Genomic DNA, 17,518 nt, shown 5'->3' with positions numbered 1-17,518 from the left:
ACCAAAAATCCAACAAAACACTGAAAATCCTGGAGAAGAATTCAGGCAGGATAGTCACTGGGCGCAAGACACTGGTAAACTGAGCGCCGATTGTCATGCCACCACGCGCTAGTTTGGCCAGTACGTGTATCAACAAACTCGGATTCTGAGGTAACCCTCCCCTTCTGAGGCAAATTTTCCAAGCAAATCCTGCTCGTATTCCGAAAAACTCGTATACAGGGACACTCGTATTCCGAGGTACCACTGTATACTCGTTTCAGTTTTCTCACCTTATTTCTCATGCTACATCGATCGTTTGGTATCATTGTGTTCGCAATAGAATTCTCTATAGGGATATATGCATAAAAGGTCTAAAAGCCTGGAGTGAGTCCCACAGCAAAGACTAAAGTCAGCCAAGTTACCCGTGAACGAGCACCAATTGGCACACCTGCAGACTAATGTATATACTGTACTCGTTCAGTTTGATAACATTAATTTTCATGTTATGTCTTTCATTTTGGTATCATATTGTGCTTAATCTAAAGGCGCTCATTTTGAAACCACCTAGAAGTTGATCGGATGAAAATTTAATTTTATACAAATATTTTAGTTTATGACTGAAGATAGTCATCGGATTACATTAAGGAGAAAAACTTACGACTATAATAGGAGGGCTCAGAGCGCGATAGTGTTAATTAAATTAATAAGCTATTTATGTTTCACGGAATATTGACTAAATTTCTAATGTATTTTTTTCCAGTCCTGGAAAATCTTCATCTTTATCAAGCATTCCAACTAGTCAAAGTGCCCTGAATAGTTATTCACCAGTTGTGTCTGACAAGTCTTTGTTAGATCCCAATGCTGCACACACATGTGACAATAGTCTGTTAACTCGAGCACCAACATTTTTTCCATCCGAAGAAGAGTTTACTGATCCTCTTGATTATATTGAAAAGATCCGACCAGAAGCTGAGCAGTTTGGTTTGTGTCGTATTGTTCCACCCAATAATTTCAAGGTAAGATAATCATTTTCAAATTATTTAATCATTTTTATATATATAAAACTTAATAATAAAAATATATATCTAATACTATTATGGCTGTTTAACCTGAAAACAGCTACTTGTTTCAAAACTTTTAATTGGAATTGTGTATTCTTCTGAGCCATTGTGTATTCTAAATTTATTGTTAAAAGGAGAAATAAGTAAAGGGTTTCTGAGTAAATTTTAATACAGGTACTGTATATCTAAAAAATAATCATGCAGCTGGTTTGGCAATTTATGTAAGTGAAGCAGGTACAGTATTTCATGCGTGCTGTTTGACCACTATATAAATAAAGCAAGTATCACAGACCGGTACCAGATCACCCAAGCTGTGGGGATATGTGGGTCTTCGAGCCGCTCGAGGCAACAGCCTGTTGGACTAAGCTTTCACAAGTCAAGGCCTCTGGCCAGGCTTGGGGAGTAGAAGAACTCCCAGAACCTCATCAACCATATATCACATATTTACTGTATGGCCACCACATAAATGAACTCATGACCACATTCTTGTTATTTGGATAATTTGGTCACCACATAAGTGAAGCACCATATACATATTGACCCTGGAATATCTTTCTCAATTGCCCTTTTTATTCTTATTTTCTTGCTATTCCTTAGGTATTTTAGTGGTGCTGATGAAGTATTACCTATTTAAGGTTATTACTTTCCTAGTAGTCCTTTCAACATTATAGATGTAGTAATACAGACAATTTCATATTGTAATGTAATAATGCAATATATATAGTAATACAGATTTAAGAGTATAATAGATATTAATACAGAGATAATAATATTGAAGATATAATAATATACCTGTAAATAAACATTGTCGGGTTTGGCCCCAGGCTACCCAACCACTTGGGCTGGACGGTAGACCAACGGTCTCGCTTCATGCAGGTCGGTGTTCAATCCGCAACTATCCAAGTGGTTGGGCACCATTGCTTTCCCCCCCGACCCATCCCAAATCCTTATCTTGACCCCTTCCAAGTGCTATATAGTCGTAATGGCTAGGCACTTTTCCCTGATAATTCCCTGGCCCCAGGCTGGGCTCGAGAATTAGAAGAACTCCTAAAACTCTGTCCAGGTACAGTATGTAAAAATTCAGTGGATGTACTGTAATAATACAGGAGCTATAATACAGTAGTTGTATTATATTATGCACCACATTTCTGGGGGGAACCCCTTTTGGCTCCCTGTAGCTAACATCTCCAAATGTGTGTAATGTCTAAAAGTTGCCGTCAGTCACAATTCTCTGGTCTACCAGAGACCCGAAGCCAAAACCTAGTCTCTTCACAGAGGCGTAGGGAGCAGTGGCATTTATCTCTTTTTATATTCTTTTATATGCCACTCCCCAAAGGAAGGCACCCAGAAAGTCAGTAAAACAAAAAACCTCATCTCACTACTTCCTGTACTTGCAGATTTAAAAATGGTCATAGAACTCCCCGAAAGTAACTAAACAAACAACTGAAAATGTTTTCATCCAGCTCATGCTTGTTTACCTTCCCCTTCCCCCTCATTTGGGTGATGGATGGGCAGTCCGTGGCTCCCAGGCCACATGCTGGTCAGTTCTCCTCTGATGAGTCAGGCTGCTGCAGTTGCTCTGGCCCCAGTGTTTTTTTCTTGGATTTCTTTTGCCTTGGTGGCAGTCCCTTCCTTTTCCAGTGTGCATGGATCTGGAGTTTTGTAATTGTTTAAGTGTAGTTACAGGATGAGCACTACACTCGCGGTGTCCCGTCTTCCAAGTACTTTGTCGTATAACACTTTGAAACTACTGACTGTTTTGGCCTCCACCACCTTCTCACTTGGCGTGTTCCAACCGTCTACTACTCTGTTTGCAAAAGAAAACTTCCTAACATTTTTTTCGGCACCTTTGTTTCCTTACCTTGCGGATTACCTTGCAATGATTTTGGGGCTCACCGTCCTTGCGGCCCAGTCCTCAACCAGGCCTCTTTAGCTTGAATCTGTAACTACCTAAGTGTAGTTACAGGATGAGAGTTATGCTCTTGGTGTCCCATCTTCCCAGCACTCTTTGTCATATAACTCTTTGAAATTTCAGACAGTTTTGGTATCCACCACCACCTCGCCTAACTTATTCCAACCATTTACCACTCTGTTTACGAAAGTAAATTTTCTTATATTTTTCCGGCAGCTTTGTTTCGTTAGTTTAAGTCTATGACCTCTTATTCTTGAAGTTCCAGGTCTCAGGAATTCTTCCCTATCAATTTTTTTCGATTCCTGTTACTATTTTGTACATAGTTATCATACGCCTCTTTTTCTTCTATCTTCTAGTTTTGGCATATTTAATGCCTCTAATCTCTCTTTGTAGCTCTTGTCCTTCAGTTCTGGGTAGCTACTTGTTCATGAAGTTGCTGGTTTCAGGAATTCCTCTTTATCAGTTTTGTCGATTCCTGTTAGTATATTGTAAGAGGTAATCATATCACCTCTTTTTCTTCTATCTTCTAGTTTTATGACGTTTAATGCCTCTAGTCTCCCATCGCATGTAGCACCATTCCCTGACTGCTTGACTTCTATGGTAGATGCCTTTTGGCAGGACTGGACGAGCTGGGGGTTTCTGTATCTCTCTTTTTCTGATCCAGCTGTTGCTCCGGGTCCTGGAGAGGTTTGAGTCCTTCTGGCGGCAGGTACTCCTCTGGCTCCTTAGTGGCCAATCTGGCCCTGGTTCCTGTACTGCTTGGGCGGTGCACGAATTCTGCCAACTTTCTGCAGCTACCCCTCTTCCTGAAGAATGGCCAGCAGTGCCATGCTAAGTCGATCTTCTCCTCCTCTGTTGATAATGGTCACAATCGACTTGATAATGGTCCAGGATGGACCGAAACGTTGTCATCTCTTCAATTTTTAGTGTGTGTGTGGTTTGGTCAACATTATTGTGACTTCATCTGCATTTCCTCTTCTCTTTGCATCTGGTCCTTCTGACATGGAAGTATTGTCCAGGACTTGTATTCACAAAGCAGTTACGCTAGGATTTACGAACGTGTACATCTTTCCTCAATCTTTGACGGCTTTGGTTACATTTATTAAACAGTTTACAATCATGAAAACTTCCCAATCATCTGTTGTTAATGTTATAAACAGCCGTCTGGGTGCTTCGGAGCTCATTAACTGTTTAATAATTGTAAACAAAGCCACCAAAGATTGAGAAAAGATGTACAGGTTTGTAAGTACTTGCGTAACTGCTTTGTGAATCTGGCCCCTGCCTGTGTTGCTCTGTCACTTATAAGGTGGTCCTCTTGGTTCTTGGTGATTGTTCCGTCACTGTCGTCATTGCTCTTTTTGGTTGGCATCTCTTGCCAATACTGTTGCCTCAGATTGTGACGCTGACAGAAATACTGCAGTGCGCGTAAAGGGTCAACACTGTCTTGGCTCAACTTAGTAAGTTGTTTCATGCTTTCTTTACCCTCTGGGCTGTTCTTGCTTCTCCGGGGTTGATCTGGTCTCTGGCCCCCTCTTTTTTCCTGCTCATTTGCTGTCTCCTCTTTGGTTTGATTTTCTTTTCTTTTGGTTCTTTTGTAGGTAGTCATAGTTTCCGGCTACAATGTGGGGGCGCATCATGCTCTCCTTCAGTGTTGGTGGTTTTGATCTTTTGGTCATTTTTTTTTGTCTCCAGTCAGCTCCTCCTTTCTAGTTTCCAAAGGGGTCTCTCTAGTTCCTGTTGTTTCGTTATCCCAGCCAGGGTGCATCCTGTTTTATGCTGCCTTTGTGCTTTTGTTTTAGCATTTGTGGATGCCTTGGGGGTTCTTCCACTGTCTTTGGTTCCCTGTTCCAAGGCTCATCTTTCTCAAGTCATCTGCTGTGTTGTTCTGTCCCTACAACCTTTGGGCTTTTCTCATGCCCATGACATTTGCACACCAGCCGCTTTCTCAGTTCATTGAGAAAGCCGTTCATTGTTGATGTGTCCTGGTTTGTCGGGGTTTGCCAATCGGCCATAAATATTAGTAGCCAGGGGCCAGATTCACGAAGTAGTTACGCAAGCTCTTACGAACCTGTACATCTTTTCTCAATCTTTGGAGGCTTTGTTTACATTTAGAAACAGTTAATAAAGTTATGAAGTTCTGGAGTCATCCTGGTTAGCAGTCTGCCCTCTCTTCTCGTTGGAAACTTGGCATTCGTTCTGTCGGTCCCGCACACTTGAGTGGCGTGAGGCTCAATCGGCATTGCAGTCCTGGGGGGGGGGGCAACTTTGATCATCTCAATGCATGCTTGTTCGCCCCTGCCCTTCTGCGGGATGTTGGTGTGTTGCAGCTTCGTGTGCAAGTTCCTTCCCTTTCGGCTGCATTGGTCGCAGAGGACTTGCGCATGAGTGGCCATTTGGCTTCACTCTTGCGTTTCTTCTCCCTGCTCGAGCTGTCTTCCGACTGGTTTGAGGTGGATGTGGAGGTGCTTGGGGCCGCCTCTGGGTCTGGTGCGTTGCCTTCAGAGTGGCATGCATCGTCTGCCTTGTTGAAGCTGTTTGTGCCGATCCTACGGGATGCGGTTTTGAAGTTTTTTGCTTCCTACCTCTCACGTCGGCAGGTGGTGCTTGCTTCTTCTCTGGCATCCGCTTGGGCCCGGGCTCTTAGGCTGTCTTCGCCATTTTGCCCATTGCTGTTTGCAGAGTCTGTGGTTGTGCAGTATCTGCAGGCAGCTTCGTCTAGTTTTCGTCCTATGTTGGACTTATTAGTCCTCTAGGGGGCTCGTTGGGGGCCTTCCTGGAAGGATCATGCCAGGGTTCAGGGTTCTTCCTGTCATGGTAGGCCTGTGGTGCCAGATTTGGCGCCGGTGCAGCTTTTGGTACTGTCTTTTGGGCACGGGGATCACCCTGTGTGCCGCTTAGTTGCTCGTAAGGTGTGTTGGCCCTTTCGCAGTTCGTCCCGTCAATGGGAGGGGGGGGGAGCCCCCTGGCTCTGTTTGCTCACATGCCTGGTCCCACGATTTGTGGGCCTATCAGGTCGTTCATGTGGCCTGCGGTGGTGCTGGGCGGGCCCCCCCCCCCCCCCTCTTTCGTTCAGGGCTGGCTGGGCGGGCCTCTTCTGCGCTCTGTCGGGACATCTCGGAGTGGGTTCGCTTGGGCGTGCTCGAAATGACCTCGTCCCTTACGTGGGTTTCCCAACTGTCTCCAGTTCTGAAACGGGACTGCGCGGACCTCAGGTTCATTCTAGACTTGTCCCATCTGAACCCGTGGGTTTATTACCCCTCCTTTCGGATGACTACTCTGTCCTAGGTCCGTCTTCCGTTGGAGGCAGATGCTTGGATAGTGTCCATGGGCTTTAAGGTTGGGTATTGGCATGTCCCGATTCATTGGAGGTTTGGGGACTGGCTTGGTTTGTTGTGGGGTGGCATGGTTACCACTTTCGTTGCTTTCCCTTCGGTTTGAATCTGGCACCTCGAGTTTTCAACCCCGCCTGAACTGCGGGGGCTTGCTGCGGTCCTTGGCTCTTTGGGGCTGGATGCTTTCGGTGACTCGTCTGCTGAGTTCTCAGGGTTTAGCTCTCCCGGCAGTTCACGTTCAAGAGGTGTCCAATGTCCTGGCAGATGGCCTGTCCCGGTTCATTTCCCTTTCCACGGAATGGACATTAGGGGCCCTGGAAGTGGACCTCTTCGCGTCAGCATGGTTGAGGCATCTCCCGGTATACGTGGCGCCCTTCCCTGACTGCGAGGTCGTTGGGATCAATGCCTTCAGGCAGGACTGGGTGAGGTGGGGTTACCTATACCTCTTCTCAGCGGTTTAGCTGTTGCTCCAGGTCCTGGTTCTCTTGAAGACTTACCAGATGAAACTTGTCCTTCTGACCCCTTTGTGGCTGACCCAGCCTTGGTTTCAAGCAGTGCTTGCTCGGTGTCCAAACCCGTGGGTCTTTCCGCGGCTGCGCCTCTCTCAGCAGATCGGTCCAGTCCGGTATGAGGCTTGTTCGTTCTTCTCCTCGAGTCTTTGCGCCTGCTTTTTCTGACTCGAGTCTATCATCACTTGTATGGTGTGCAGGTGGCTTCATTGATGGTTTCCCACCTGCATGTTTCATCTCGGTGGCTGTATGAAGTTGCTTGGCCGTTCTTGCGTTTTTCCTATCACTGCGTAGGTGTACTTCAGTCACTGATAGGGTTGTCTTGTCCTTCCCTTCGTGGTTGTTTCAGGACCATTATCATATGCGAATACTGTCGTTTTGTATCGTGCGGCACTGGCGGAGCCGCTGCAGCTTGCATTTAATATCGATGTTACTTCTGCTCTGTTCTGCAAGCTGTCTTGTGCATTGTTTCACCTCCGGCCTGCTCGTGCGCTGCCTGAGCCATCCTGGTCGTTGGACAGGGTGCTCTCTTTTCTCTCCTCTCCTCGTTTGTGGTGGCCTCTTTGGTTCAGGATTATTTTTCTAAGGCTCTTTTTCCTGTTGACATTGGCCTCTGGGGGTCGGGTCGCAGAGCTTCATGCTCTCCTCCGGCACAGAGGTTTCTGCTCTTTTGATCCTGGTAATAGATTTGTTCATTTGCAGCCGTCTCCTTCTTTTCTGATGAAGAATAAGTCTGCTGCTTTCCAGAGGGGTCTTTGGGTTGTTGATGCTTAGGTCTGGGGGGTGCATCATGTGTTGTCAGGTTACGGCTCGCTGCCAATATCTGCGTGCCACGGCTTTGGTGGCCGGGGATGCGCTTTGGGTTGACCTGGTTTCCCTTCTTCCCTTTTCTAGGGCGCGCGTCTCCCAGGTCATCCACAGGGTTATCAAGTCTAGTCAGCCTGCGGTCAATCCTCAAGCCCATGATGTTTGTAAGTTTGCTGCTTTGGCTGCCGTCTTCAGTAACAAGTCTTAAGTTGACATTTGGGTGCGGGGTTTTTGGAGGTCGAACAGGGTCCTGGCTGCACGCTACCTCATAAATGTTCCTGGGTCTAGTCAAGCCTGCGTTGCTTTGGGTCGGCAGTTGCAACCTGTTGTTTTGACTTCAAGGTGAGATACAAGCACCGATCGCCTCCTGGGCAAGTCCCTCTAGTTTTTGTCTATGGTGATGTAGTTCCAGAGAGCCAAAGTGACTCCCCCCAGAAAACTAGCGTTGAATGTAATGAAACGCCATTTTCTGGGTGAGACTCGGAAGCTCCTCGGTAACCCCCCCCCCCCTCCACCCTGTCGGCGGTTTTTCGCGTGTTTTGATATCTAGCCTCGAACTGAAGGGTAGATCGCCGGCACGTTGGATCTATGGCTGTCCCTTTCCCCTCCTAGGGAGGGGGGAGCTGTGCAGACATGTGGCTCGTGCGACGTAACGCTAGTTTGCTTGTTTTCATTTGGGGAGTACTGTCCACTTGTTAGTCTATTTTAATCGTTTTAACCAGAATAGGGGTTTGTTTTGAGGTGCTTACATTTCTGGGTGCCTGGCCCCATCAATGGCAGACATAGAATGCTCAAAATCCATTGTGCATTTCTATACGCTATTGCTCTATGTGCCTCTGTGGGGGCCAGGTTTTGGCTCGTGGTATCCGATAGGCCTTGAACTTTATTCACACTGACTGATGCCAAATTCTAATAGTATATATCTGCCTGCATAGCTCTGTGGAGCCTCTGGGTCTCACCCAGAAAATGGTGTTTCATTACATTCAATACTGGTTGTTTAAATATTTTAATAATTTTGCATGTATTTTTTATTCCATCAGCCTGAATGTCGAGTAAATGATGATATGAGATTCACTGGTAACAACCAGTATATTCACAAGATGATGAGACGTTGGGGCCCAAATGTGCGTACTCTACGTGCCATCAAAAGATGTCTAGCAAAGCAGAATATTGAACTCAATAGTAATCCTTTAGTAAGTTTAGTTTAATTTATTTCCTTTAATCCTTATTTGCTTTGAGAGGGGGGTGGGGAATCTAGAAGAAAATCACGTGTAATATTTGTATTGAGTGTATTTGTAAATGGGATGAAATCTTATGGAAAGAGTAGATAATTTAACTTGAAGTGAGTAGGAGCAAGTAAATGTTTTTGAAAATCATTGTCTGGTGGCCTCCTGTACTTCTGACACCTTGTTTCTCAGTCTGCCATGTGTGCATCTCGCAGTTATTGCTTAGATTACTTTCAGGCATACCCCAAGGGCACATGACTTGTGGAAACTTTCCCCTTAAAAAATCAGAGCTTAGGTTATATGTGTGCAAGGTTTTTATAATGGGTATATAGGGGTAAACATGGTGCTGACACCCAGTAGCAGTCAGGAAGTGAATATATGTCCAACCAGTTGTTAAAGACTTTGATAGTGGTCACCTATGATGCCAAGACGATTTGGAAGATCTTTTGAGTTTTATGGATTGTCCCCATGACGCAGTGGTAATACACTTGCTCGATGCTTTGTGAGTGCTTTGTCCTGGGTTCGTATTCTGACCAGGGAGGATTGACTGGGTGCCAATCCTTGACTGTAGCCTCTTCACCCAGCAGTAAATGGGTACCAGGTTGTTAAATGATTTGGCGGGTCGTATTCCGGGGAAAATTAAGATTAAGGACCTGCCCGAAATGCTATGCGTGCTAGTGGCTTTACAAGAATGTAAGAACCCATGTATATATAAATAAATAAAATAAATAAATAAATTTATGTGAGTCATTTTAGACTGAAGTGTCTAATGACTTCTCCAATGACTACTTTTCACTTACATGATCTTGTAGATATGTTTAAAAATTCCCCTTGGTGCTGTGTTGTAAGTTAAAATAATTTATAGGCTTGGCCAAGTCTATAATTTAATGGTAATTTTTTTCTATTTTTTTACATTTGAATAGGGTTTACCTTTGCAAATGTTCTGTATATGCCAAAATATTGTAAATTTGTTAGGTATACTTGTATATCTCTTGTCATTCACCGTACTTGTACTATACTTAAATAATAGTGGTATCACTTTCATATGTGATAAATAAGAAACAATGAATTGAATATCTGTCCTGCTTTTATCAGTTAATAAATTAAACAGATTGGGTGTATGGAACTAGATCTGGTTCGTCTGTATGAAGTGGTGGAGCAGCATGGAGGTCTTATGTCTGTCATTGAAAAAGAACTTTGGGGTAAAGTTGCAGACACTTGCAGAATACCTCGCTCAGCACAGGAAAGACTAGCCAAACTTGATTTCATCTATTGTAAATATCTTCTTCCCTATGCTACACTCTCTCAAGGTACGTTTTATGATGTCTTGAATAATATACAGTATAATAGAACTTTGGCATTAAATATGCCATTGAACTCAATCAAATAAGCACTACACATTTTTTTTTTTAAATATAATGATAAGTAGACTTTCAGGATGTTATATAAAACATATATTTGAATAAAAAAAAGTTAGTCTTTTTAGCAAAAAAAAAAGCAACAAGCTAAATTTGTACCATTCTGGCTTGTTGCACATTTTGTTTGACATAACATGGTGAGCAACTAGTATAGAATATTGTCAAAATAATTGGTGACTTTACTAAGATTTCCTGATTGCTTAATTGTATATTCACAAATATGAATTATTTCTGTTGTTTTTATTCAGCTTCTCCCTCATGCAAGATTCTACTGTGCCCTTGGATATTAGAATATGCAATCAGACTGGGTTGACATATAGCCCAGTACAGCAAATTTTCCAAGTATCCCTGCAGGGCTATATTGTGCTAATGGAGTCACTGGAGGATTTAAATTATCAAGTTGGAAATAACAGGAGGGGCTTCATTTTGCTGTGTAATTACCTAAGAGAAGTTACAGGATGAGAGTTACGCCCGTGGTGTTCCGTCTTCACAGTGCTCTTTGTCATATAACACTCTGAAACTACTGACTGTTTTGGCCTTCACCACCACCTTGAGGTTATCTTGAGATGATTTCTAGGCTTTAGTGTCCCCGCGGCCCGGTCCTCGATCAGGCCTTCACCCTCAGGAAGCAGCCCGTGACAGCTGACTAACACCCAGGTACCTATTTTACTGCTAGGTAACAGGGCCATATAGGGTGAAAGAAACTCTGCCCATTGTTTGTCGCCAGCGCCTGGGATCGAACCCAGGACCACAGGATCACAAATCCAGCGTGCTGTCCACTCGGCCGACTGGCTCCCTCCCACATAGTTTTTTCCAACCGTCTTCTACTCTGTTTGCAAAAGAAAACTTTCTAAGATTTTTTCTCGGCGCTGTTGTTTCCTTAGCTTGAATCTGTGTCCTCTTGTTCGTAAAGTTGCTGGTTTCAGGAATTCTTCTTTGTCAATTTGGTTAATTCCTGTTATTATTGTGGTCATTATTCCTGTTATAAGTGACATATATTCCTCTCTCTCTCTCTCTCTCTCTCTCTCTCTCTCTCTCTCTCTCTCTCTCTCTCTCTCTCTCTCTCTCTCTCTCTCTCTCTCTCTCTCTCTCTCTCTCTCTCTCTCTCTCTCTCTCTCTCTCTCTCTCTCTCTCTCTCTCTCTCTCTCTCTCTCTCTCTCTCTCTCTCTCTCTCTCTCTCTCTCTCTCTCTCTCTCTCTCTCTCTCTCTCTCTCTCTCTCTCTCTCTCTCTCTCTCTCTCTCTCTCTCTCTCTCTCTCTCTCTCTCTCTCTCTCTCTCTCTCTCTCTCTCTCTCTCTCTCTCTCTCTCTCTCTCTCTCTCTCTCTCTCTCTCTCTCTCTCTCTCTCTCTCTCTCTCTCTCTCTCTCTCTCTCTCTCTCTCTCTCTCTCTCTCTCTCTCTCTCTCTCTCTCTCTCTCTCTCTCTCTCTCTCTCTCTCTCTCTCTCTCTCTCTCTCTCTCTCTCTCTCTCTCTCTCTCTCTCTCTCTCTCTCTCTCTCTCTCTCTCTCTCTCTCTCTCTCTCTCTCTCTCTCTCTCTCTCTCTCTCTCTCTCTCTCTCTCTCTCTCTCTCTCTCTCTCTCTCTCTCTCTCTCTCTCTCTCTCTCTCTCTCTCTCTCTCTCTCTCTCTCTCTCTCTCTCTCTCTCTCTCTCTCTCTCTCTCTCTCTCTCTCTCTCTCTCTCTCTCTCTCTCTCTCTCTCTCTCTCTCTCTCTCTCTCTCTCTCTCTCTCTCTCTCTCTCTCTCTCTCTCTCTCTCTCTCTCTCTCTCTCTCTCTCTCTCTCTCTCTCTCTCTCTCTCTCCTCTCTCTCTCTCTCTCTCTCTCTCTCTCTCTCTCTCTCTCTCTCTCTCTCTCTCTCTCTCTCCTCTCTCTCTCTCTCTCTCTCTCTCCTCTCTCTCTCTCTCTCTCTCTCTCTCTCTCTCTCTCTCTCTCTCTCTCTCTCTCTCTCTCTCTCTCTCTCTCTCTCTCTCTCTCTCTCTCTCTCTCTCTCTCTCTCTCTCTCTCTCTCTCTCTCTCTCTCTCTCTCTCTCTCTCTCTCTCTCTCTCTCTCTCTCTCTCTCTCTCTCTCTCTCTCTCTCTCTCTCTCTCTCTCTCTCTCTCTCTCTCTCTCTCTCTCTCTCTCTCTCTCTCTCTCTCTCTCTCTCTCTCTCTCTCTCTCTCTCTCTCTCTCTCTCTCTCTCTCTCTCTCTCTCTCTCTCTCTCTCTCTCTCTCTCTCTCTCTCTCTCTCTCTCTCTCTCTCTCTCTCTCTCTCTCTCTCTCTCTCTCTCTCTCTCTCTCTCTCTCTCTCTCTCTCTCTCTCTCTCTCTCTCTCTCTCTCTCTCTCTCTCTCTCTCTCTCTCTCTCTCTCTCTCTCTCTCTCTCTCTCTCTCTCTCTCTCTCTCTCTCTCTCTCTCTCTCTCTCTCTCTCTCTCTCTCTCTCTCTCTCTCTCTCTCTCTCTCTCTCTCTCTCTCTCTCTCTCTCTCTCTCTCTCTCTCTCTCTCTCTCTCTCTCTCTCTCTCTCTCTCTCTCTCTCTCTCTCTCTCTCTCTCTCTCTCTCTCTCTCTCTCTCTCTCTCTCTCTCTCTCTCTCTCTCTCTCTCTCTCTCTCTCTCTCTCTCTCTCTTTTTTTTTTTTTTTTTCTTTTTTCTTTTCTTCCTTTCCACATAATTTTCAAGTTGTTTATGGTCTATTTTCTCCAATTCCACATTCCATAACATGGCATTTATTCACATTGAATTCTATTTGCCACATTGTGCTCAAAGCACTTATTTTATCTGGGTCAATCTGAAGGGCATGACAATCATCTACATCTCCTATCTTCCCAAATAGCTTAGCATCATCCCCAAACATGTTTATATAATTCTGTATTCTTTCTGGTAGATCATTTATGTAGGTGATGAACATTACTGGTGCAAGAACTAACCCTGTGTATATAGTGTAATAACAGTAAAACTATTTGTTTATTATTTTATGAACATTATAATTGAATCACTAATATGCACACCATAGTTCTGAGTATAGCGATGGTTCACACATTTTATTATATAAATATATCACTCTACACACTACTGAGTAATATTATTGCCAAAAAAAATACAAAGAAAAAATCAATCAGACATATTGAAATAATTAGATAATATCTCTGTGGCAACTCCTGCCTGACAGCTCGGGTGGATAAGACCGCCTCCGACGCTTGCTCTGTCAATGTTGAATTGACAGTCGCCAAATTGAAGTCACCAAATATCAACAATTGTGATTTATCTGTATCTACATGTACAATTATTTCTCTCATGATCATTATAAGGCCCCCTATTTTGCCATTGAGCTCTTCCAAGTCCATGTATTGTTTGCTGGTGGGCTGTATGTAGTAATGATTAATAGTTTATCATTTTGACTGCAAATCTCCAGCACCATTATGTTTTCTTCTCGAGGGTTGTCAAATATAAATTCTCTTGCCTTTAATCGTTCCTTCACCAGGATTGTAACACCTCCACCTTTTCTAGCTTTTCTGTTGCATCTCCATAGTGCATAACCCCTCAGGAATACCACCTCATTTAAAATTTCATCCTCCAGTTTTGTCTTTGCTAGTGTGACAATGTCTGGCATCTTAATATTTTTTACCCGATCTGTGTTGGTATACACAATTTTCAGTAACATGTTCCCTCCTTTGCCCTTCACACTTCTTTCCTCTAAGGACTTTGTTGATTTACGTTTGTGTACCATCTCACCGGCTTCCTGATTCAGACTGGATGGCTCCTGTGAGCCTCTGGGTCTCACCTAGAAAATGGCTTTTCATTACATTCAACGCTGGTTTTTTTGTTTATTTCTTAAAATTCATTTTCTTTCAATTTCCATGTCTCATATTCTTTCTCTAGTTCCTTGATTTGTCCTTCCTGCTTCTTTACCTTGTCAGTCAAGCTGGCAATTTCCTTATTCTGCTGCAACAAGCTATTTGATAAAGTCTTTACCTGACTTTTGAGATTTTCATTTTCTTGTTTAAGAAATTTTTCTTAATAAGCCTCTAGTAAATTTTCAGTCTTCACTAACCAACCTAGGAAACCACTTTCCTGTATTTGTTTCTGTGTAAAAACCTTTGAATTCTTCATCTTTTTGCTCTCTCCGCTGACAACCATGTCCCATCTAGTCCTGTCCCATCTGCCATCTTTGTTTTGATTTTGTCAGCTCTGGTTCAAAGACCCTTAGACATTCTTTTTTGTCAGATATACTGTATATGTATTTTTCACAACAATTGCCACTGTCCATGTTTTATCAAGGATTTTGGTATATTTATGGTATCGGGAACACCACTTGCATAGCCCTTCTGAGCACTATCACCCAGTTATGACACAATGATCCTGGAGCTCTCAAGCTGTGTTACAACAATGGTGACGACGGTTTCTCTCATGATGGTGTGTGTGTGTGTGTGGGGGGGTGGGTGAGGAAGGGGGGTGCTTGTTCAAAATTGATTAATCTCTCCAGTTGGTGATGCACAACATGATCCTACTGGGATGCTTAAATATTTCCTAAGCTAAATAAACATGGCACTGTGCTGTGTTTTGCCCCCTATCTGACTGCACTATCTAATATCTGATATCCAAGGAGATAATGGGATCTTGTCAAATGCTATGGCTCATAAAAGCCTTATTTCTGATGGGAGTCCCTTGTGGCTCCCTGAAGCTACCATCCCAGATGTAGGTACCATCAGTTGTGGAGTTCTCTGGCATATCAGGGACCCAGACCCAGAACCTGGCCCCTCACAGAGGCGAAGGGAACTGTGACATTTATATATTAAGTTATTCATATATACCACCACCGAGGAAGGCACCCAGAAAGTCAGAGAATCAAACAGCAAGCTGCCTCCAAGACCTGCTGGCTCAATAATGGCCATAGAACTCTCCGAACTAAGTAAACAAACAACCGAAAATATTATAAGTACACTTAACATTCTCCCTTCTGACCACCTTGGTACCAATTACAATTGGATGTGTAGTCGTGTTTGGATAATTGGTCGACCCTTCCCCTTTAGGCACGAAAAATAATCATTTTATGTATAAAAGCATGTAACACTACATTATTGTTTCATTAAATACTTCAAACAAAACACCACAGAATATTGGTACAGTACACTAACAAATATGGGTTCTCACAAAGTGTCCAGATGTTTTCTCCACATTTGATCTTGGAATGATGGCTAGGTGAATATAGTGGTATTAATTGAGGGTGGAAGTAGATATTGAGGGTTGAGGCTTAATTGTAAGATATTGGGGAGTCGAGGGTTACATAGAGGAACACATGAGGCTTCAATTCAAGCTCACCTGGAAGCCCTCTCAAAACTCTCTTGAGTGCTAATTACCTCGAGCCATCTCTTTGCGGTTTTGAAAACTTTGTAAAATCTATTAAATACCATCAGACCCTGAAGATTGGTATCAGAATTTCTTTTTGTGAACTTTAAAATTGTTTTAAACCTTTGGCATGCTTGCTTGAGTTGCTGTGTCTTCCTCATCATCCTCTGATGAATCTTCTGAAACCAGTAAATTCACCTGGCTATTTTCTATCACCAAATTAATGAATGATATCATCAGATATGCTTTGTGCAGTAGGAACATCTCGATCACATTCAAACCATGTAGCCACTTCTTCCTCAAGATTGGCTGTGACCAGTGTCGGTTGTTGGGACTGTTTGTTTATTCCTTTAATATAAACAAGGCGTTCTTGTCGTAATTTCTTCGTCTCGCTTATTTTCTTTCCACCAAATCCTTCAAAATCGGCAGCATTGCTGTTGTCGTCATCAGGAAATAGACAGCTGCAGGCCAGTTTGTTCTAGACATGCTTCATGATTGATTGCTTGACCATTTCCCATGTATGTGCAATACTCCACACAGCTAACTTTATAATAAGTGTTTTCATAAAGTCCTTGAAGATACCCTTCTTTGCATGGAGTTGTCTGGCAAACTTAGTTCTGAAATGGAGTTTGAGGCTCAAAATTATCCCTTGATCATTGGGTTGGATCAAGGAAGTTGTGTTGGGTGGCAAAAATGTACCAAACATATTGCCGTTAAATAGCTCATCTTCATGTGGATGTGTTGAGCTATTTTCAAACAGCACCACCACTTTGCTGTCTGCTGGCATACCAATGCTGTTAAAATGGTTTTTCACTTTGGGTTCAAAATGACTTGAGAACCATTCACAAAAAATGGCTCTAGACATCCATGCTCTGGGCTGAGACTTAAACACAGGAATAATGTTCTTGACACCCATAAATGCCCTTGGATTTTCACTTTTGCTAACTTTGTGGTTTTGCTAACTTTGTGCAGTATATGGCACACAACACCCTTTGGAATCCCAGTTTCAACTTCCTTTATAAGGAAGTTGAAGGATTTTCAACTTTATAAGGAAGTTACATGTTTTCTCTTTGCTCAACTGGTTGTTGAAGCCCTGAACAACAGATTTCCTGCATTTCCTGATTCCATTGTAGCAGGATGCAAAAAAATATGCATATATAAAATGGTGTAAAGGGAAGGGGTTTGTCTACCACGGGCAGGCACAAAAACAAGACTGGGTCGTCAAAGCAGGTGCACAGGTCGTGTCATGGCAACTCAGTGACCAGACACGAAACGACATAGGCCTCTTGTGGGTGGAGGTGCCTGGGGTCAGATTGCAAATGAAAGGATGGAATAAATCAAAGATTGAGGTCTGGCAGTTTGGTTGACGAATATAATCCAGCACCCGCTCATTCGCCCCACCCTCCTCACTTTCGGGAAGGAAGGAGGCAGGTCATGGCTCCCAGGCTGCTCTACCATCAGTTCTCTGATGTGTGCTTTTGGTCTCTAAATTTTTGCCTCTGTCTTATTCCCTCCTTTATGGAGTGGTGCTATCTCTGCTGTTTTGAATATGTCAGGGATAACACCAGTATCCAGGTTCTGTCTCCAAAGAATGTTAAGAGCCTGCGATAGTGTTTTTTTTTTTTTTTTTTTAATTTTTGATGAATACTCCCAGTGATGAAGTAGTGTGGTGGGGGGTCACTTACCCAGTTTGCTTTAGCTGGGTCCCACAATTTGTAGGCCCTTCGGGTCATTTCTGTCGGCCTTCGGTGGAGTTGAACTGAACCGGGTCAGTTACAGTTCATTCTCAACTTCTTGCGGTTCAACCGGTTTATACCTTGTCACTTTTTCTTGAGACCGCCTTGTCCCAGGTCTGTCTCATTCTCAAGCCGTGTGCCTGGGTGCTTTCCCTTTACTTCTGGTATGCTTCTTGGCACATCCCTATCCATCTGCAGTTCAGGGATTGGTCATAATTTGT

The 17,518-nt window shown here is 43.5% G+C and overlaps 1 protein-coding gene across 7 annotated transcripts in view; it reads left to right on the top strand.

Annotated features, from left to right (window-relative positions):
• LOC123772491 (uncharacterized) overlaps positions 1 to 17,518 on the top strand; it is a 162,173-nt gene that overhangs the window by 50,250 nt on the left and 94,405 nt on the right. For all 7 annotated transcript variants that reach the window (XM_069325956.1, XM_045765708.2, XM_045765712.2 and 4 more), the window contains 3 exons: positions 740 to 995; positions 8,641 to 8,793; positions 9,938 to 10,136. In XM_069325956.1, the coding sequence (XP_069182057.1) occupies positions 740 to 995; positions 8,641 to 8,793; positions 9,938 to 10,136 (608 nt within the window). The remainder of the gene's footprint in view (positions 1 to 739; positions 996 to 8,640; positions 8,794 to 9,937; positions 10,137 to 17,518) is intronic.

This window comes from Procambarus clarkii, chromosome 17, assembly GCF_040958095.1.
Source record: "Procambarus clarkii isolate CNS0578487 chromosome 17, FALCON_Pclarkii_2.0, whole genome shotgun sequence".
In the NCBI taxonomy this organism is placed as follows: Eukaryota; Metazoa; Arthropoda; class Malacostraca; order Decapoda; family Cambaridae; genus Procambarus; species Procambarus clarkii.
Note: the sequence above shows the minus strand (reverse complement) of the source record. Positions and strands in the feature narration are given on the sequence as shown.